General features: G+C 42.5%; 1 protein-coding gene across 3 annotated transcripts in view; it reads right to left on the bottom strand.

The window, feature by feature from the left end:
- The window catches only part of SLC2A9 (solute carrier family 2 member 9), a 1,837,553-nt gene that overhangs the window by 1,243,115 nt on the left and 571,515 nt on the right, over positions 1–22,923 (bottom strand). For all 3 annotated transcript variants that reach the window (XM_069202834.1, XM_069202850.1, XM_069202841.1), the window contains exon 3: positions 13,859–13,957. In XM_069202834.1, coding sequence (XP_069058935.1) covers positions 13,859–13,957 — 99 coding nt within the window. The remainder of the gene's footprint in view (positions 1–13,858; positions 13,958–22,923) is intronic.

The following is a 22,923-nucleotide window of genomic DNA, read 5'->3' as shown; positions in this document are numbered from 1 at the left end:
CAGCCATTGTCCCTGTTTCCATCCTACCCCCTCCAACTTCCTCTACCCAATCCCATTCCCCTCAACCCCAATTTATCCCAAGCACACGGGCAGACGAGCATGCACACAGGACAACACACAAGAGTGGCACAGGCAAACACAGGCACCACACATCTTCCCACAGGCACTCACACAAACACCATCCAGATGCAGACATACCAACATCCACTGCCTCCACTCTGGCCCCCTCCTCCTCATCCTCCTCATCCTCCTCTTCCCTCCCAGTTGCGTCAACAGTCACACCTGCATGCACTATATCCTCATCCACTACCTCCATCGCCAGCACACCTATCAGAACCCACACCTCACTGGCAGTCAACACCGCAACAGCCATGCACATGTCCCCTGTGTCCTCTCCCACTGTGTCTGTGCCCCCTCCTCCCAAAGTACACAAACGCAGGCACTCAGACACCCAACAGCCATCCACCTCACAACAGCATCCAGCCCATGCACCTGCACTTAAACACAGCAGACAGACACCTCCTAAAACCACTCCCTCTTCCTCCACTCCCACACCTCCTCCCTCTTCCCGCCCCAATGTCCCTAATAAGCTTTTCCTCTCCACCATTGACCTCTTCCCTACCCCTCCCTCCCGTCCTTCACGTCTGGCCGGGGTGACTAAAACCCAGGCAAGCACCTCAGCCACCCAGTGCACGGGCCCAGTAGTGTCCACAGCAACTCCTGGTAGGAAAGGATCCTGGGCCCCAGGCAGCCACACTGAAAGGGTGCCTAGCCCAAGTGCTGCCAGGAAGGTCAAGGTGCCATCCCCAGCTGCTGCCAAGAGGACCAAGGAGCCACCCCCAGCTGCTGCCAAGAGGACCAAGGAGCCACCCCCAGCTGCTACCCAGAGGACCAAGGGGCCATCTCCTGCTGCTGCCAGGAAGGGCAAGGGGCCTGCACCAGCAGGCAGAAAGGACAATGAGCCTGGTGCAGGGACTCAGTCGGAGCCCACACCACCAACCATGATGGTGCAGCCATCCGAAGCTGCAGGGGATGGGCAGGAGCTTCCCCCAACCACCACCACCAGCTCCACCAGCACCACCACCAGCAGCACCAGCAGCACCAGCACCAGTGGTCAGCCGTCTGAGGCTGCAGGGGATGGGCTGGAGCCTCCCCACCACCACCAGCACCACCAGCAGCACAACCAACTGCAGTGGGCAGCCATTCAAGGCTGCAGGGGATGGGCAAGAGGTCCCCCCCACCACCAGCTCCACCAGCACCACCACCAGCAGCAGCAGCACCAGTGCTCAGCCGTCCGAGGCTGCAGGGGATGGGCAGGAGCTTCTCCCCCACCACCACCAGCAGCAGCGGCACCAGTGGTCAGCCGTCCGAGGCTGCAGAAGATGGGCTGGAGCCTCCACCCACCACTACCAGCACCACCAGCAGCACGATCACCTGAAGTGGGCAGCCGTCCGAGGCTGCAGGGGATGGGCTGGAGGTTCCCCCCACCACCAGCAGCAGCAGCATCACCACCACTGAGCAGCCCCCACTGCCAGCCGACAGTGTGTAGTCCTGCATCCGGCATGGTTGTTCCCTGTGTCTCCAATGGTGAGTCCTTTCCCTTTTAAGGTCTGTTTCCGCCAGGCTTTTGATGTCATTGGTACTGCCCCAGAAATGGTGGCGGATTGGTGTGTCTTAATACAGTGGGCGGAACATTGTTCCGCCTGGCTGTAGGTGGCTACCGCCATTGTGCCTGTTGATTCCTCCCTGGCGGTCGCTGTGGTAAAGTGGCTGTCTGTCTGAGCTCTTTCCGCCATGGTCATAATTTGGCTGTATTTACCGCCAGCCTGATTGCGGTATTATTGCCGCTTTATCACCGGCCTCCAGGGTTCTAATGAGGGCCTATGTATTTTATGTAAGTACAAGAACAGCTTTTCAGTTTTGCCAGCTCATTTGGAAACATTTTCAGTAGCTCACTCCTTAATTATTGTCCTCCAATAAGCTAGACTACCATTCTCTTTTCTCATCCCATTGGTCAGAGAAGAGTCTGGCATATTGGGTAAAAAAAACTTGCTGTCACAAATGTGATGGATATCCCATCCACCATATTACAAGTTCACTAGGATATAAACCTCCTGCAATAAGGACAAGATTTTTTTATTTTATTTTTTTATTTATTTTATTCAGTTTTAACAAACTTACAAGCATCTTGCTGGGAGTCCAGCTATACAATATCAGCATTAAGGAGGTCCACACTGTAATGAAGACAATTCATCATGTTGGTTGTATGCTGGAAAGTGCCCACTGTAAACATTGATACAAACTATTGAGCGTAACCTAGAATCAAGCAGTAGTCTCAGTGAGGAGTGCCTCTGCTCATGCTAGTGCAAAAGTCCTTAGGCCCCCAGCAAGTGCACTTTCCCCTTCTCTACCTCCTCACGCCGTGTACCGTTTAGGAGCTCTGAAGTATAGCTAAAGCCTATTGTTGTGTCAGGTGTCCCCAGGGAGACCCTCTTCTCCTGCTCCTAAAGCCCCTTCAAGGTGTGTAGGTCTCAGATGAGAGGGAGAATGGCCTGTCTTGTCGTGCAGGAGATCAGTCACTACTCTGGCATCACAGAGAGAGTGCAGTGTCCGAGGGTTGCTTGTCCATATTTTCAAGGGCACACATTAGAGTGCCCCAGGCTTGCTCCCCTTCAGTCGAGCCCTGGCCTCTCTTAGCCTCTCGGAGTTTCGCCATCCCCTCAGCCCCTGCCCATTTCAGTAGTTCACATTTCCAGGTTTATCCCCGAGGGCCCCTCATAGTCTTCCAATGCCTGGTAATTTCTCTTTTATCCATTAAGAGTGCCAGGTCCTGAAACTGAATAGATTCCTCAAGCTGAGTGCGGTGTGAGAGTATCTGCTGAGTAAGCAGTGTTTGGGGTCATACGGGACCTTGCGGTCTATCACCTCTGTTGGGTGCTAGTGACAAATTAGCAGAATTCTGAGTCCGGGCAGGTCCAAAACATATGGAAAAATTCTGCTGCTACTTCTCCTCAAAGTGGGCACTTGGCATCAGCCAGGACAAAATGCCACAACAGTCTGCCCGATGTCAGGTAAGCTCTATGTAGGAGATACAAATTAATAAGCTTGAATCATGCGATTCTAGAAAATGTAGGTACCTTGGTCAGTATATCACCCCAGGTTGCATCCGTGATTTGCATGCCCATTTGTGTTTGAGGGCCGTAAGGGGCAGAGGGATGTCTGCATGTACTCTCCTAAAAAGGCATGTTACTGCTTTGTGGATGTGCGTCAAAATGACGCAGGAGTATAAATAAGGTGCACAGGCCTTAAAGTCATTTTTTGGGCGGGAACGCCTACCTTGCATGTCATTAACGCAAGGCAGTTTCCCGCATCCAAAAAATGATTCACACGGAGGAATTTTGACATCCGCGGGCTCGGGGGTCTATGTTTAAATATGGTGCACAGTTTGCGCCGAATGTGCGTCAAAATTTTTGATGCACATTCAGCACAAACAGAGTATAAAATGCCCCCTGGACTTCTACATCCAGTATCCCCGATGAGAGGATTTACCCCATGTGAAGGTTGACTTTTATGGTTTTGCACGCATCCCACATGTGGTTGGGCTATTGATGGCACACATGTTGCACCGCATGTCAACGAACAAGTACACTGCAGCTGAAAGAATTTCCATTCCATCAACGTCCCAATTGTATGTTTGGTGGACCTCTACATCTCACATCTCTGTGCCCATTTCCCTGGTTCAGTCCATGGTGCTTTCATTATGCGAAAGAGCACAATCCACCAGCTGATGTCACAACAGTACCCAGAGAGGGCCTGGCTGGTTGGTAAGTAACATATGTACTGTTCATATGTGTGCAATGTATGGTGAGGATTTACTGAAAAGAGGAACTCGTTGCACATATGCCCCATTCCTTAACAGGAGACTCAGATTATTCAAACAGTCCTTGGTTGTTGATGCTGCTGAGGAATCCAACTACGCCAGGGGAAGTCTGCTTCAATAAGGCCCATGTAAGAACAAGGTGATTAGTGGAGCAGGCTTTTGGGCTCCTGAAGGCCAGATTTAGGTGTCTGGACCGGACTGGTGGAGCCCTCCTTTATTCACCCAAGAACATGTGTAAGATCACTGTGACCTGCTGCTTGCTCCACAACATTTGCTTCAGGAGGAACATCCCATACATCCCAGAGGAGAGGTAGCCTACAGTGCCAGCCTCCTGAAATGCCAGGTGAGGATGACAGTGGTGAAGAGGAAGGAGCATATTTGCAGCAGGATCTCATCAATAACTACTTTTCTTGAGTGTAAGTGTGTCAAGTGATGTAATGACTGTGATTGTATGCAGGACTGTAGTTGTCATAATGTGGGAAGTAGAGTATCTTGCCATTACAATAGGGAGCTGATGTTCAGCAATATTGAGCCAATGGGTGCTTGAAGAGTTAGCCGTTGCTTTGTTTGTGTCAGTCTTATTGCATTGTAACTTCATTTGCAGATGCTTGCTATGTGATTTGTGTAATAGGTATGTTTCCAAATCTATGTTCCTTTTTTGTCATTGTGCAAGTACCTTCACCCTGACATCCTCATGTGGGCATTTCAGAGTTGTGACATTGGCAAGTGTCTGATGCTGTTTTGACATAGGAAGTGGACATGGATTGTTCCAGGTAATGTGGGTCACAGATTTGGGGTGTATGAGACCTATGCCAAGTCAGCTTGGACAGTGTGTGGGTGGAAGGACTGAAGTGCATATTGTAGTTGTCTAGTGTGCTGTGGTGGGCACATTGCTATGTGTGTGATCATATGGCCATGAAACATGTTGTCTGCAAGTGCAAGCCAGGCATTCACCCTTTACATAGGCTAAACACTATTCTTGTATGTAGCAATAGATGTGTTTCATCATTGCAGGCCACTTTGCCTGTGCCACAACACTGACGTATGTTTGTATCATACCACGAGGTGCATGGTCATTGGACTATGATGGACCTGTCTGCATGGACTGTTGTACTGCCAGCTTTATCTTGGATTATATGATGTTGGATTACTTGGATTTGGTATGTGATAAAGCTCAAGCTGGTGACACCATTCACTTCTCTGTTTGCCTGTTCTACAGTGCAATGTCTGACAAGGCTCTTCCTCTCTGTGGTCTGGGGGATTGTACCTCCAAATATCTACCCTAACACAATATGAGTCAGCCATTCTTGGCTCTGACAGTCTAAACATATGGACTGCCTATGTGCTGTATGGTGCAATAAAATGTTTGGTGTGACTAGACACTTGTAGCAATGTGTTTGTGTGTCTTGGTTGTAATCCTTAGCAGAACACTCATTTGTAACACAGCCCTCCTTGCACTAGTATCTTGTGTCTTCATCATTTGCTTCACATGCTCTTACATCTCACAGTAGCAAACATACACAAACTTGTGATAGAACGATTTATTGAACATTTGGGCATAAACTGATATTGGGGCACGATGAAAAAGGAAAGTGAAGGATTCAGTCATGGTTGATGAAATCACTGGAATATATGCCATGGCATTGTAAGTCTAAAGTTCAGTGTTCTCCCCTATAGGAAATAGAAGATGGTCGGAACAGTCAACAGAGTGAAAATGTGGCAGAAAAAGGAGTTCCTTCAGGAAGAGGTCACTTGCTGGCAGTGGTTGGTGTCTGGCCATCTGAACTTCCTGAATTCTTTGCTGTATGTCCCCGCTTGCGAGGTGGTTGAGCTGTAGCTACAGAGGCAGAGGTGTCTGTAATGGGTTTTTCCCCTGACAGGGCCTCCCTTCCATTGGGTGGCACCAATGACAACGGGCCTGGTGTTGCTGTGCCAAAGGAAGGGGCAGAGCGTTGCTGATAATCCCTAATCAGGGTACTGCAAATGTCACTTAGCACCCCTGCTAGGGAGGTCAAGTTGGTATTGGTGGCCTCCCCCTGCTCATGCATATCCATTTGGATGTCCCTCTGCAACTGCTTGATCTCCGGGAGTTCGGTAAGTACCTGGTCCATCACGCGTTGGGACTCTTAATAGACTCCCAAGACTTGTCTGATTGGATCCCGGCCTGGAGCATCCCCAGTGGCCTCACCCCGGTGGCCAACAACATTTCTCCCACGTACGCTACCCCCACGGGCCTGTGCCCTTGCTACAGGGTGCCCCTTCCCACTGGTTCCAAGACCATCATTGTCCGAGGTGTTGTGCTATGACTCAGGATCCTGGACTGGGGGGCACAAGATTGTAGGCACTGTCCTAGGGACACGGGTTGGGAGCCGAATGGTTGCCTGTGATGTTGAGGCAACCAGGCTAGGAGCTCTTGATGTGGGCACAGTAAGTTTGTCCAGGTTGCCCAGATGGGCCAGAATCAGCCGCCACGTCAAGACTTTCAGGAGTGTCATGTTCACTGCCGGCTTTATCCTTGGAATAGTGGCATTTCCCTCTGTGGGTTCCGCCTTGCCAGTGGCAGCTCCATCTGTTGTTGTGACAGATACAATGTTACAGGCAGTAGTGTGATATCTACCCCCAAAAATGAACAGTGACATTTTGCACATCCGGTGTACATAATAGATTTGCAGGTGATCCTATTTTGAAAGGTACCCATGCTCTTCGTTGTATTGAGCTGACATTTGTGAAGCATGCCAATTCCATTAAAGTCCAACAGCTGCTGAATTCAGCAGTACATTGGCACTTGGGAAGATGGGCAGAGATTTACGTCTTGACAGCAGTGCTAGAAAACCAGTGGCTGTGCAGGATGTGGCTTTGACCATTTTGAGGCCTAGCTGAATAGTTTCAACTTGGCTAAGCAGTTTAAGTTAGAGCTAGGTGACCAGCCACATCTCTGAGTTGGAAATGACCTCATTCTTGGTCCCTCCTAGGTGAGTCAACAAGATTTGAGAGTGATCAGGCTAGGATATTTGAACCAGTGGCCACTTTTCTGCTATTTGGAGTCACTTGAACACTGCCTCCTGAAGTTGCATTCAGCTCACTCCCCTAGTTCCCAACACTAGCCAAATGTTATCCTCCCAGGTAAGTAAACTTCCTTTGAGAGTTCACTAAGAGATGCATTGGGGCAAATGTACACTGGGCTAGTGATTGGAGTTAGCAAAGCAGGGTCCATTGTGCTTTACATTCAGGTCACTCCATCTAGTTGCCAACACTAGAGAAATGTGCTCCTCCTAGGAGAGTAGCCTTCCATTGTGAGTTAACAAACAGGGGTATTTGGGCGGGTGTACACTGGGCTTGTGTTTGGAGTTGGAGAGACAGAGCCTACTGGCCTTAGCAGTCATGTCAGTCCCTGTACTACTCACACTGTACAAATGTTATCCACCCAGATGAGGACACTTCAACGGAGAGTTGTGACACAGGGGTCTTTTTTGCAGGGAACACTGGGCTGGCTCAGTGGAGTAACAATTACAGAGCCTTCTGGCCTTAGCAATCATGTCAGTCCCTGTACTATACCGACTGTACAAATGTTATCCTCCCAGGTGAGTACACTTCAACAGAGAGTTGTGACACAGGGGTCTTTGTTGCAGGAGACGCTGGACTGGCTGAATGAAGTAACAGTGAAAGAGCCTCCTGGCCATAGCAGTCATGCCAGTCCCTGTACTACACCATACACCCACTGTACAAATGTTATCCTCCCAGGTGAGTACACTTCAACAGAGAGTTGTGACACAGGGTCTTTGTTGCATGGGATACTGGGCTGGCTGAATTGAGTAACAGTGACAGAGCCTCCTGGCCTCAGCAGTCATGTCAGTCCCTGTACTACACCCACTGTACAAATGTTATCCTCCCAGGTGAGTATACTTCAACAGAGAGTTGACAAAGGTGTTTTTGTTGCAGGGGACACTGGGCTGGCTGAGTGGACTAACAGTGACAGAGCCTTCTGGCCTTAGCAGTCATGTCAGTCCCTGCAATACACCCACTGTACAAATGTCATCCTCCCGAGTGAGTACACTTCAACAGAGAGTTGTGACACAGGGGTCTTTGGATAAGAGAACACTATAGTGCCTGCTCAGCACTCCGTCCATCATTCTTTGTATTGCTAAGGTTGCCCTAACTGGGAAGGGTATGCCCAGATGAGGGTCCCGTGCTTACTGTGCCACTGAATTCAAGCCAGCCTGGCTCATAAGGGTGAAACCCTGAGGAGGAACTGGCCTGGCAGTTCGGGCTGGGCTGTTCCCATGGGAAATAGGGTTAAGACTGATTTGGCTGGGTCCAAACATGGGTGGCATGATGATCATAAGAACAATGGATTAAACCCAGATCTGTGACTGGGGTGAGTGTTTGAAAGGTTGCAGCACTCCATCCATCATTCTTTTGTGTTGCTAATGCTGGGAGTCGTAGTCATGTCAGTCACTGATCTGCACCCAGTCTAGTGATGTTTTCCTCCCAGGTGTGTACACTTCAATTGGGAGTTGACAAACAAGGGTCTTAGTTGCAGAGGACACTGGACTGGTCAGTGGAGTAACAGTGAAGGTGGCACAAGGTGAGCATGCACAATAGTACATTTTGGTGCCATTTGTATTGTTGTGACTTACCAGACTCAACACCCCCAGGTATTCCTGTCAAGCCCTCAGGATGCAGGATGGCTTAGACCTTCTCCTTCCAGAGAAAAAGCTTTAATAGGGCAGTTGGCGGTCCATCACCAGTCTTCTTGGCCTGCAGATAGTTCCAGGAGACCAGGGAATAGAGCTTGCCCCTGAGGTCGTTCCACCTCTTCCTGATGTCCTCCTTTGTACACAGGATGCTGCCTACTGTATTCACTCTGTTGACTATCCTGTCCCACATTTTTATTTCCTTCTGAGAGTAGTTTGCTGGGTGTGTACTCCAAACAGTTGTGGCTCTACTCTCATGACTTCATCACCATAACTCTAAACTCTTCATCTGTTAAATAGGGGTTTTTGGAACATGACATGGTGGGAAAATAATATAGATGAGTTACAGTGATTTACTAAGAGGGGTAGTGCAAAAGAGTGTGAACAGACAAAAGTGTGTGCAGGGTGCTCAATGGGATGGTGATCAAAAGGGGTATCTACTCCATGTAATCTACCTAAAAAAGTTGTTCTGGCTTCTGTGTTTGGCGTTGTAAATGCAAAGGATTGTGGTGTGATAAGAAATGTGTTTTATACTGTCCTTTGCACGTGTGTTGAGTGTAGCAATGTGTGTCAGCTATGTTGTTTTCAAATCCATCCAATGGACTGTTGCATTTGTGGTGAGTGTGGACCGCCGTGGTTTGGACCACCATTGGCTGACCGCAATGGATGCCTGTCACTAAGACTTTGGACTTGTAATACAGTCAGCAGTTGGTCTCAGGGCTGTCAGTGCTGAATGTCAGACCACCTACATAGGAGCTGCTGCGCCTCTGGCGGTCTGGCCTTTATGGTTGGAGGTCAGTTGTCCTGCCTATGTAACTCTTAATACGGTGATCTGGGAGATTGCCTACATGGCCGTCTTTTCAGGACTGCCAACGTGGCCGTCCGCCGGTCTGACCGCCAAACTCATAATGAGCCCTTAGTTGTTACTAAAGGCATAGATTATATTCTCGATTTGTTGGCCTAGATGACAGTGTTAAGGAACTTGAGATTCCAAAACTCTACATATATTTAAGTATCTGCAGGGAACACCATTCATTTTGTAGGTTTGAGCAGGAGAGATAAGAATCCAAGCTAATAATGTCTACTAGAAAATCATAACACATATTGCAAAAGTGTAACAAAAACTGGTGTGCTGGATGGTAGTAGAAATCTCCACTCAAAGCATGGTATGGAATGTAGAGTGCAATTTTTTGCAAAATAGTGGACATTTTTTATTGCTGCCTTGTAAAGGGTTAATATGGAGACAGTGTATGTTACGAGAAGTCAATCATCCACGTTTTGGGTTCAGTGCAAGCTCTGCCTCTCTCTTTATAACCTTCCAGACAAGGATAAGATCCCAGAAACCTTAATGAATAAATGCGGTTATTTTCATTATGCAGTGTTATTTCATGCATTAATCCAGCTTTAGCGTTATAGTTGTTTAACGTGAAAAGCTAATAAATAGTGCATTAGCGAAAGTCATGGAAAACTGTTGCAGCAGTGCACCAATTGAAAAGTGGTTATAATAAAGTAAAAAACTGAACTATTGCAGTCCATCATTAATACATTTGTAAAAAAGGCAGAGATGGAGATACATTTAAAACCTTCCTTTTGTGAAGTAGGTGTTGTTGCTCTTCTTCTCAAGATCAGAACCATGCATGTAATTGGTCCAGGAAGTGAAGTTTAGGATCGTTCATAATGCGTGTAATTTCAATGAAATTTGTAAACTATTATTTCAGTTTTAAGTACATTAATATTGGAAGAAACTGCTGTTTAAAATGAGACTCCGACATCTGGCATTACTATCAAATTAAGTGACTAAAGTAGGTAAGAGACTAAAGTTGATTTACTGTGTTTCTTTGAGAGGACTATATTCATTGCATGTACAAATTACCAGTGTCTTATTTATTAGGGAAATATCCATTTAAAACATATATTCAAATGTTTTGCACTATAGAAAATATGAAAGAATTGAACTGCAGCAATTTTTACACCTCATGCAAGTATTCTGGAGTAATCAATAACAAATACAAAAAAACAAATAAAGCATATACTTTGAAATGTAATTAAACTGCTCTTGAAATAGGAATGAGTTATATAGTTAATGTTAAAAGCTTTCCACAGTCAGCTCCTAACCATAAAATGTCCTCTATGTATTCATTAAATGCAGAATTGTCTCTAGTGTAAATACATGATTAGAAAGCAGTTGTGCAATACAAGTCATTATTCTACTCATAAAGGATTTATCTTTGATTTGTCATTGCCATCTGTAATGTACACAGCTAACGATTCAGTTACCAGGTTGGAAGGTGTAATCAAGAGAGACCAGCCATGACACATTTTTTGTCTCAGTGAAAACCTGTCAGAACATAGGCTATTTGTTAACATAAACATTTACTTCATGGTATACTATATAAATTATCTTTGGGCATGGTAGTTGAGAAACAGTATTAATCATAGTTGGTACTTAAGAAGAAACAAATCACAAAGTCAAATGCCTTCTTCAATCATCTCTATATATACCTTAGTCAATAGTATTGCTCATTTTTATAGAATTTACTAGTGAAATTCATCCAATTTATCCAAGTTCTTACCAACTTTTCAAGTTGGGCCTATAGCATTTTCTGGGGAAGAAGTCTATGTTCTTACTGAGAGTTTGTTGGCAGTTTTATACAACAGAGAAAGGAAAATATATTAATGCTAAAGGGATGTCAACATTCTAATCCACTGACCTAATGATTTATTTGCCCTCTTATTATTTCCCTTTCTCCGTATTTTACTAAATTAATCCTTAATGGTTGATGCTTTTTAGAATATGTGTTTATTAGCTTGAACAGCCAATGCACAAAAATGTCTTTGATTCTCTTAGGTTCAAATTCTGCCTTTTGATTTATGAATGTATACAATAGGTATATAACTTGGGTAAGTGTATGAGAGCACTCTAGATATCAGATTTCAAGTCATTTCATTGCTTCTTTCTTTTGTCGTGTTAACGTAGAGAAGCTTTTTAATTTCTGTATGGGTAAATATTGAGCATGAACATGTTTATTGCAGAAACAGAATCCATATTCTTAACTAGAAATTAAATTATGTCTTCTTTATCTAACCATTTTATCCACCAGTAGTGATGCACTTATTCTTTGATTTTCAGTAAAATACTAGTGTAAAGTACCCTAGTATTCCAGTGAAGTTTCCAGTTTCCTGCTCTCTTCCTTTCTGGCAATACACAACTTTGGTTGCTGCTTTGCATGCTGTAACTTCTCAGTAAATGAGCCCCTTATATGTATGATAGATATTATATTTGCTGTTGTTTAATTTTTCAGTATGATTATTTCAGTAAGACAGTGCTTCTGTTGGTACACAAACATTACAGTTTTTCATGACCAGGGTTTTAATTGGCCAAGCAATTTATTGGATGGGCACATTGCATTGTTGGAGTTGCATCAGCTGAACTGGGAAGTATTGGGAAATACTTTGCCAATTCAATACAAGACCACCATTTTTGGTACTATTGGGGGCAGAGATCTGAGAGAGCCTGGGCATCATAAAGACCAGAGCTGTGGAAAAAGTGATTTAGGTGTTATCATTATGATTTTCTCTGAAGTGTATTTCAATATTAGTGATGATTGATTTAGTTTTTAGTCACTGTAGGCTAAAGAACATGACCCTGAGTGCTGGTGGGGTTTTAGAATAGATACTTAGGGTGATCTGCACATCAAGAGAGGAGCTCTTAGTGAATCTGTGCTGCTCTTCTAGATTTCAAATGGTCCCACATAATTATGATACATTTTCACAATGGTCTTTGAAAGTTAACCTCATTATGTGGATTGTGAAAATTGATTAAAATGTGGGAACTGGTCACAAAACATTTTTGAATGCCACTAATACACTTGGTGACAAGCAAACCAGTTCTTGGCCCAGACACTTGCGCTATGAAAGCAAAATTGTTGAGGTGGTAATGTATGATAAGAATTGTTGAGGTGGTAATGTGTGTATATTTTTAGGTTACACTTTTATAGGTATGAGTTCCTCTGTTGAGTTCTGTGCTTGTGTGTTGAGTGCTGCATTTTTGCACTGTGTTTTTGTGTTGTGTTGTGCTGTCATTGTTTTGTTGCATTCATTTTTGATTAGCTTGTCGTACTTTGCTTTTGTGATATATTTATTTTATTTATATATTTGTCAAATTAAAAGTAATTATAGAACATTAACATTTATGCATCCTTATGACATTGTACTTTGCCAGTTCCATGCAATACAATCCTTTATTATGTAGGTTCTTCAATTGAGTCAAACGTGTAAATGGAACATTTTCTAAGGGCCATTAAGGGTCAAAGCCAAAAACATTTGTTACTGCACATCAAATCAACATAATCATGCTTATGCAACAGGAAGCATCACAGACTGATCCACGCTTAAAACATTTGCAATCTTGTCAGTAGTGCATCTATAAGGGCACATGTTACATGTAGTGTTGAATGACTGTATGTGTTCAATCTGTATCTTGCTGATTGGCAACACTTCAATAGCAACAATTCCATTGTGTTTGTACTGTAGACTAGACAATGCTGCCATTGTGGCAAAGGGGAGAAGATGATAGGGCTAAGTAAAAAAGGTAGAAGAAGATTAGGAGTGCCAATATATTTCTCTTAAACCACAAAGATATCCAGAGTGACTGAGGTCTGAAGGGTGACTATTGTGTTCTGATAAATAGGGTTTAGACATTCCAAGACAATATATTAAGAGGAGGTATCATTGTAAAATGTAGCTGGCTGCATGTTGTGCTGTTGAATCAAAATCAATTAGTGAACATATGTGTACGATGCAATTTAGATGACACCACCGTATGAACAATCAGTGTGAAAAATGAAACCATAAATACAGAAATGTAATAATTTTAAGACAAATTACTTAAGTAAACAAGAGGGATCAACTGAAAGCCAAGAATATAAACAATGCTGGGTAACAAGTTTAGAGAAATGAGTTAAGCAATAAGCCCTAAAACCTTTAAGGTCAGAGAAGACAAATCTATAAATACCTGTCAACTTTGAATTAAGCACATTTTGATAGGTGTTTTTTTAACCAAGTACCCATATATTATTCTCTTTCAAGGTGTGCAACACATATTTTATGTTGCCAATTTTCTAAAATGTTCAACAGACCCAAGTTGTGTTAAAGTTCTAAACCGATGTAGAAGTAAACATTTGAATAAACATGATAATACAAAATGTAGGAAAGGTCATCATTGAGATAGTCTCTGGCAAGTGTCATCAAGTAGAATGACTGCAATAATAGGTTTGATACTTACTAGTGTAGGGGCATTCACTACAGAAAGGTTATAACCATACAGAAATGATGATCCTAATGCTCCAGCAAACGAGGCAACAATAAGGGAGACCGTCCATCCCTGAGAAGAACAAATTAAACACAATCTGTTAATACCAGATGGGAAATGGTAATCAAACTTCAGTCTGTGAATCTTGGACTTTTTTCATCTAAGTTGGATCTTAAGAGTATACCATTGTTTCTGAATGAGGCCGTAGTAGGCAAAAATACATTCTATTATAAACATGTGTTGCTTAAGAGTTCATTACATAATCCAGAGGTTCCCACTCTGTCTGCTGCAGCAGCCCAGTGTGCAGTCAAAAGTAGCCCGGGATACGGTGAACAGATGCGCACCAAGTCTACAGTTTGGAAACTACTGGCATAATATAAACTACACAGGTTATACTATATTAGTGCATCATAGAATTTCAGGAAGCAGTAAGCTATTAACAAAACACCATTGCACATTTAAAAAAATTGTATAACAAATGTATGCAGAAGTTACACTTCAGTAAACTTTATTTTAATTCAAGATATAAATCTAGAACAAATATTTCTGAAATATGTTTTATTTAGGAGCCAGTGCTAAACAGAAAACATCTTCCATTTTCAAAAATAAATTGTGCCAAACTTTTTACTTTTAGGCTATTAATGAGCCAGTGTCATGACTCAAAAGGAAGGTGATCTACCAAACTTCATTGTGTTTTTCTTCTCTTATTTATCACAATTTCCTACTCACAAGAAACTGTTAACTTCTATCTCAGACCACAGCTCTTCTTTGAACAGTGGTGGAAATTGCACTGGGGTCCATTCTTCTACCTCCTGCACAACACCCTTGCACAATTGGAAATTCCTTTTAACAATAACATTTGATCCCTCACTCCTGACTTAGAAAACCCTTACAAGTTTACACCAGAAACATTAATCACATTCAAATTGGCATGCATAATATTTACAGTCATTTAGCATGGACTATCTACATATTTGTGCTCCTCTTTAGACGTCTTTGGTGGCCTTGCACACATAGATTCTTTAGGGAGTGTCTTCTTTTGCATGGACTATCTCTGCAAATGAGACGGGATATCAATAACATAGTATCCAATTATTTTTTTAAACTGACAATGTATCATTGCAAAAGTCATTTGGATTCGTAATTGCTTTGTTCTTATGACTGTCCCTCCCTCTGTTCTCTCCCCATTCCTTTATTAGTCTATCCTCCTCAAAGCCTTTCCATGCATTGTTTTCATCTCACTCTATATTACTCCTCAACGTTCCATGTGTCTCCATTAACCTTAACTGAATCACATCCTCAAATCATTATTTCTTCTCTCTATAAAGTGTTTCTCTATACTATATATACCTCAATGCTCCCAGCTTTCTAAATTTCTGCCCTTAATTTTTGGTGTTTTTCAAGCCTGGCTTATCTTAAGTGATGTTTTACTTTATTTCTTTGGTTGCAACTTTTTATGGCTAATTGTTTTGCAATAAAACATCTGTCTCTGATGTTGCTTTCATTTCACCAGTTGACTGTAATGTGCCTTCTGTCCTTGAAGGTGGTTTTATTGCGAAGGGTGCTGACAATTATATTAATATCATTTTCAACAATGCAGTGGGTAAAACTATTTTTGGGTAATTATTGTAATGTTTTTTGGTATCTATTGTTTACATAAATGCTACTTTTAAAGAAAAACCAGCATGTAATTGTAAGTAATTTAGAATGTTGTGTTTATTTATTTAAGAGTTATTTTGATTGCAGGGGGATAAGGTGGGAAGTTAATTATGTAATAATTAATTATGAATTATTTAAAAACATTTGTTCAATTACATGATTGATATTCATTATGTAAATTCTGTAATACCGATTTATTTTTGTTATATCGTATTAGCTGGCTGTTAGGTTTGTAGGGGTATAGAGTGGGAAGTTAAAATAAAAAAATAATTATCAATTCCTAATTAATTATTTAAATGATTCTTCATCATGTAATTTATGGAATACGTCTTTTTTTCTGTATCTTTTAGTTGTGGGGTGCTAGGTTTTTAGGGGTCTAGAAGGTAAGTTAAGTAGTAATTAATTAACAATTTATTATTAATTGTGAATGGATTTTTAATTGGTTTTCAATTATGTAAAATATGGCATACTGATTTATTTTACTTATATTTGAGTTACAGGATGCTTGCTTTGTAGGCATATAGGATGGGAAGTTGTTTAACTATTGTTTGTAAATTAATTATTTAATTGAATTTTAATATGTAATTTATGGAATACATATTCATTTTAATTATATTTTACTGCGGGCTGCTAGGTATTTAGGGGTCTAGGGTGGGAGGTTAATTAAGTAATAATTAATCAACAATCAGTTGTTAATTTTAGTTATGTGATTGATTTTAAATATAGAAATTATGGACTACCCATGTTTTTAGTAATATTATAGGTGCGTGCTGCTAGGTTTGCAAAGTTATAGGATGGTGAGTTAATTATTAATTGAATAACAAACAATTATTAATTAACATTTTTTATATCAATTTAATCACCTATCTATGCATTATATATATATATATATATATATACATATATATATATATATATATATATATATATATATATATATATATATATATATATATATATATATATATATAATACACATATATTTTAAGGAGGAGCATAAGAAAAACATTTTGTTCCTTTCCTTCTTCGCAATAGAACACATACTCAGTAACGTACGAGGAGGGGACAGGACACTGAGACCCCGCGAAAGGGAATCAAAGTTGATATTAGAACTGGAAACCAAAGTCCCAGGGGCCTGAACTTTGAAGAAGAGCTGTTGATACATTTATAAGAGGATAATAGGATTGAGTCTATCTGCCTAGCTGTCCTGTCTTGTGTTTGACTTACATGGTTTTAATATGAATACGGTTTAGCTGTATAGTTTTAGAAGTATAGTATAGTTTTTAGAAGATTTGCACTTTGTTCTAAAATAATGTTTGCTTGTTTTATCTTTGGAGGAAAGGAAGGGGCCAGTGAGAATGCATTAAGAATCTGCAGGATGGTCCCCTGCCCTTTACGGCATCCTTACTCAGGAATTTGGCATGGAGATAAGAGTGACTTTTTTTGTCTTTCCTCTTGACTTTGGATAATGACAATATGATTTTTAAAATGTCATCATGTCATTGTGGTCAATATTGTCTGTGCCAGAATGTGTACAAGGGCATTTCATATGGGTAGAACGTTCGCTCAGCCTGAGGAAAGCAGGGAGCATCTGAGCCTTTTAAAGTTGCTTTATTTTTCAAACTCCTTTATTTTTCAAATTCCTTTATTTTATTTTCTCCAGTATTTCCTTATAAGTAATAGGCTGATTGTACATGCTCCAAACACTAATTGTAAGGGGTTCGATGCACATTAGGTGCTTTATGGGCTACTTGTGTTGTTTTTCCCCCTGACCCCTACCACTTTATCTATAACTTACCTGAAGTCGGAGAATGTACTGAATTATATTTTGTGTCTGGGGAGGCAGTTTGTATTAATTCCTTATGTGTGAATTTTTGATTAACCAAATGTATGTATATAGAGGTTTCAACATTTGTTGGCTACTCACACTGGTCTTGTTATATTGTAAGATGGCCACCAGATTTTTCCTGTTGTCAGATTGTGACTGCAAACATTAATCCTTTTAGACATGACTACAGTCCAAATCGGTGGACGGAATTGACAGAAAGGTAACTCTGGGTCCAGAAAGCATGCTTTTTTTATTTGGTGTAAATCCATTTAGTAGTTTTTGAGTGATTAAAGGAAATCCAAATTTATAAATCTAGGGACATGGAGGGTTCGCGAATCGCAGAGGACTCATGCATGAGATCTGACTGACTGCCAACACTTCAACCAGAAAGTTTTGGTAGACGTTTTGGGACTCGGCATCAGTCAAGTGCCAAAAGAAAATGTAAAAAAAAGAAAATGGTGGAGGTTAGAAATACCCTAACCTCTAGACTTGGTGCTGGGGACCCCTGGGATCAGGCAAGGGAAAAAAAGCATTTTTTGAAACTTTTTGGTAAAATACATAGAGGATCTGTGGATCTGCCAAAAATCAAATCTTCTGTGCTTATTGTAAGCTGAGCCCTTGAGTGGGTCAGGTCCCAGGGGTGTGCATGGATATAATATAAAAGGAGGGGGGCACATTGGCCTCCCTCCAAGTGCATACAACTGCCACAGGGACAACCACTCCCTGGGGCTTATGTCAAAATTGATTGGGAGGTCCACAGAGACCCCGCCTGGGCCCCAGGGACCACCACCTCCTTGGGGCTAGACTCAGAAAATTAATTAGGGGGCCAAGTGGAATGCCCTGGCCCCTGGGACCACCACCTCCCTGGGCAATTACTTTTTTTAAAGAAGGATATGGCCACGTGCCCCCCTCCCTCCCTTCCTAGACCCATTAATGGCCTGGGGACCACCACAACTCTGGGCCAGTATGTGCTATCTCCTGAGAAATCCACCCTCGGGATATAGCTGTGAGAGCTCCAGCCAAGCAAAAGTAAATGCTAACTCTCCTTCCAGCAAATGGGAGCTGTTAAAATAATCCTGCTTGCTGGAAAATGAGTTTTCATCTCTTTCTCACACACCAAATGACGGACCTATACAGCCACTCATACACCCATGGACAGGCCCGTACAACCACTCACACACCAACTCACAGACCCACACACTCTCTCAAACCCTCACACAATCACTCACACATCCATTCACATACCCACTTAAAGAGCCAAACAGCTACTCATACACCCACTCACACACCCACTCACATACCCACTCACAGACTCACATACCCAGTCACAGATCCACATAGACCGTGACACACCCACTCACACACTCATTCTCACACTCAAACACCTAGTCATAGACCTAGAAAACCACTCTTACATCTACTCACAGACTTATACTGCCATGCACATGGGCATTGTCATTAATGTGTTGCTGTTTTAACTGAGTGCTTTTGGTTGGGAAAGGATCCGCGGATCCATTGCGGAGCCAAAATGTTTGCTGTTCTGTATTGAAAGTTTGCTTTTGGATTGGGGATCAGTGATGGATCCATGAATCCAACTGAGATTGAGACAAAAACTTTGTGTTTATGATGTGTAGATGATTATTACAAACAGAACAGGGTGCAATCTTTCACATTTTAGAGGAGCACCCTATTGCCTTTCTCTGTGAAATGAAATCCATCATTTCCATATATTCCATCCATATAAAAGCATACAATTTTATTTATTGGCTTTGTCTGTGGATACAATTTAGTTGAGCACTGCGCCTTCCTCCTTTGGCAAATTGTGGAAAACACTAAGGCAGTGTGTGGGAAACGTGCCATTTATTTATCAAAGGTAATTGCCACCACAGGGCACAATCATAAAGTCTGGGTGTTGGCAATCCACAATGCCTTTAACCAAAGGCAGCAATTGATGCCCCTTTAACGAGTACGGCCAACCCCAGTAATGGCTACACTAGGCATGCCTCTCTTTCCAGTACTCTCTCTGGTCCAAAACACGAAACAATGACCCACAATACACACGTTGATCATTTCAGAGGCAACCAGTAGTACACATGAGAAGGTTGCAGCTGAATGAGGCAGTTTTGAAGATGAAAGGCAGTTAAAATTGAAGACAGATGAAGATAAAATACATTTAAAATGGAGGACAGCACCTGTTGGACCTGGCATCCTTAGAGTAGTCTCCCCTGTCTTTTTGCCTCTACTACCTATGTTGTGACTGTGTGCTGAACTTTGTTTTTGCTGGTTTTTGATAGTCTGGGCACTTTATCACTGCTGACCAGTGCTAAAGAGCAAGTGCTCGCTGTATAATCTGTATGTCTAGTTGGCTTTTCTATTATTGGTATATTTGATTTACTAGTATTTCCCTAGTAGAGTACACTATAGGTGCCTAGAGCCTGTAAATCAAATGCTACTAGTGGGCCTGCAGCCCTGATTGTGCCACCCCCCAGAGTAGCCCTGTAAACATGGCTCAGAAATGCCACTGCAGTATATGTATGTGCAGTTTTAAACTGCCAATCCGACCTAGCAAGTGTACCCACTTGCCAGGCCCAAACCTTCCCTTTTTATACATGTAAGGCACCCTAAAGGTAGGCCCTAAGTAGCCCCAGGGGCAGGTTGCAGTGTATGTTAAAGGTAGGACATGTACTGATGTGTTTTACCTGTCCTGACAGTGAAATACTTCCAAATTCGGTTTTCACTGTTGCAAGGCCAAGCTTTCTCATAGTGTAACATAGGGACTGCCTTTAAGTAAATTTGAAGTGCAGTCTCTCATTGGGAGCAGATAGACATTTGGAGTTTGGGGTCTCTGAACTCACATTACAAATACACCTTTCGGTAAAGTTGGTTTTTAGATTGTCAGTTTGAAAATGCCACTTTTAGAAAGTTGGCATTTTCTTACTTAACCATTTTGTGCCTCTGTCTGCCTGTGGAATCCACATTTGGGTCAGACTGACAGTTGAGCTGTTTGTGAAATCCCTCTAGACAGTGACACAAAGGTAACTGGAGTGTAACCTATGTATCCAGATGAGTCTCCTGGGCTAGAGTGGGGAGGGAGGAACTGACACTTATACCTGAAAGGACTATGCCTGTCCTCACACAATACAGTCTCCAACTCCCTGGTGTGTGTCTGGGGCCAGGCATGGGCAGGGCAGGATCTTGTGAACAACAGAGACTTTCCTTTGAAGTTTGCCTACTTCAAAGGCAGCACTGATTATAAGATCAAGAGGAACCTCTGCCAAGGAGAAGAGCTGGAGGAGGACTACTGTCCCTTTGCCTGTAAGTGTGCTTTGCTGGGTCGGCCTGCAGTTGCTGTTTCTGCCTTTGAAAGGACAAAGATTGGACTTTGCTGTGTTTTCCTAGTTGTGAAGTGTCTCCAAGGGCTTGGATTGAGCTTGCCCCTGTTCTGAAGTCTTGGGCCATCAAAGACTTCCTCTGCTAGCCCCTAGACTCCTACTCTGCCAAGTGGTACCTAACCCAGTACCTGGGCCCTTGAAAGGAGAAGCTGGGGGAACCAAGACTGAAATTCATGCACAGGAACTGTGCGTGAGAAAAATCAATGCAGCACCTGTTTTTCGGCTGAAACATCGATGCACCACCTTCAACATGGCTGTGAAATCGATGCAACACCCGTTTGCGGCTCCCAAAATTGAGGCATCACCTACGCAGCGTTGCTCTTCACTACCGTGCGCTGGAATTTCTCAAGTATCATCACTTGGCGTCAAAATTACAGAGAACCTGTGCGGATCGGAAGTTTCCTGCCCGGAAACCGACGCATCTCTCTTCTGCCGGAGAGAAAAACGACCCGAGATAAACGATGCACGGCCTCACTTGCGAGTAAGGTGGACGTATCACTGACTTTTCCAATGCACGCTCGCCCGTGCGGCTTTATTTTTGATGCATACCAGGTACTTTGTGTAAAAACAACGCATCCATTGATTTCTGTGGATTCAAACTCCTATTATATTTAAGAATTCATAACTTTGCTTGTGTATGTTGGATTTTTGTAATTTTGGTCTTGTTTGATTTAGATATATATTGGCTATCGTTCTAAACTGGCATTGAGTCCTTGTATGGTGTTTTCACTATACTGTGTGTGTTGGTACAAATACTTTACACATTGCCTAATGAGATAAGCCTGACTGCTTGCGCCAGGCTACTAACAGGGTAAGCAAGGGTTGTCTTAGGAGTGTAACTCCCTTACCCTGACTAGAGTGAGGGTCCCTGCTTGGATAGAGTGCAAACTGACTGCCAGCCAGAGACCCCATTTCTAACAGTACCTAAAGTATAAAATAACATATTTGACTGGATAGTGAAGATATGCAGGCAACTAAAATTAGGTAGTGATTTCAAGAACAAAGAAACTACATCTGTGATTGGCTTTGAAATGATAACTTTTCTTATGTTGTTAGGAATATGCATGAAACTGCAACCAATTAACAACGTCTGCTGCAGTTTAATTTGAAGCTAGTATGCTACTTAGAGAAAGTCATGTAAACCTTTGATCTAGTGGTAGGTAGAGAGTGTTGCAAACATAGTTACCATGGAAATGGTGCTAAAAGAGTGTTGGGGAAGGGAACAAAAAAGAATGCACAGTGAAACAAAAGCAAAGTGATATACAAAAATTGCTCATTAGGGTGTGTTTGGCTTCAAATAAGTACTTTTTACAAAGTAAAATATAAATGTAAGGAATTAACAGTAGATTGTTAAATGCTTCCAAGGGATTACATGTGGAACTGTGGATCTGTGGCAAATTTATGAGAGTCTATGCTGAGAGCTGCGTTTGATCCATGGATCCACCCAAAAACACAGCCAAATTGGGCTTCTTTACAGGAGACTTAGAAAGGCTTAAAAATAGTGATCATTTAGAAGTGCTATAACAAAATGTAAGTATGAAATAAAGCCTGTGATTTTCTAAGTAGGAAGAGCATTGCTATATTTCTGACTTGAGGCTTGCACTAAAAACAGATATTAAGTGATGTTAAAAGAAGAGTTGGAGAACAGCAGTTTGAGAACAGCAAAGAGATTTTACTGGTATGTGAATTAGTGTATACTATAGAAACTATGGGTCTCATTACAACTTTGGCAGTCCTGTGACCCCTATGTTGGTGGTGGCTGTCTGACCGCCAACATGCTGGTGGAGAAGACTTGCAAATAATGACTTTGGCTGTGGTGTATACAAAAGACCGCCAAAGCACAGCCGGCACTACCAGGCAGGAAAGACTGCCACGGTTGAATGGAGGCACAAACAGTCCAGCAGAGACTGTTTTCGCCAGACTCATTACAAGGTTGCACACCGTCAACATAACCACTGTGGTCGAACCACAACGGAACACCAGGAGGAAACAAACAGTATAAAGGGAGAAACTCACCTCCAAGAAGCCATACAGATACAGAGCCGCCATGGAACCACAACTAGATGTCATCCTGCTGCTCCTGCTCACCAAAGACAACAGAATCATTGCCGATGTGGACAACAACCGTAAGTACACACACACTCACCTGTTACATTTGT

Source organism: Pleurodeles waltl, chromosome 1_2 (assembly GCF_031143425.1).
Source record: "Pleurodeles waltl isolate 20211129_DDA chromosome 1_2, aPleWal1.hap1.20221129, whole genome shotgun sequence".
NCBI lineage: Eukaryota > Metazoa > Chordata > Amphibia > Caudata > Salamandridae > Pleurodeles > Pleurodeles waltl.
Note: the sequence above shows the minus strand (reverse complement) of the source record. Positions and strands in the feature narration are given on the sequence as shown.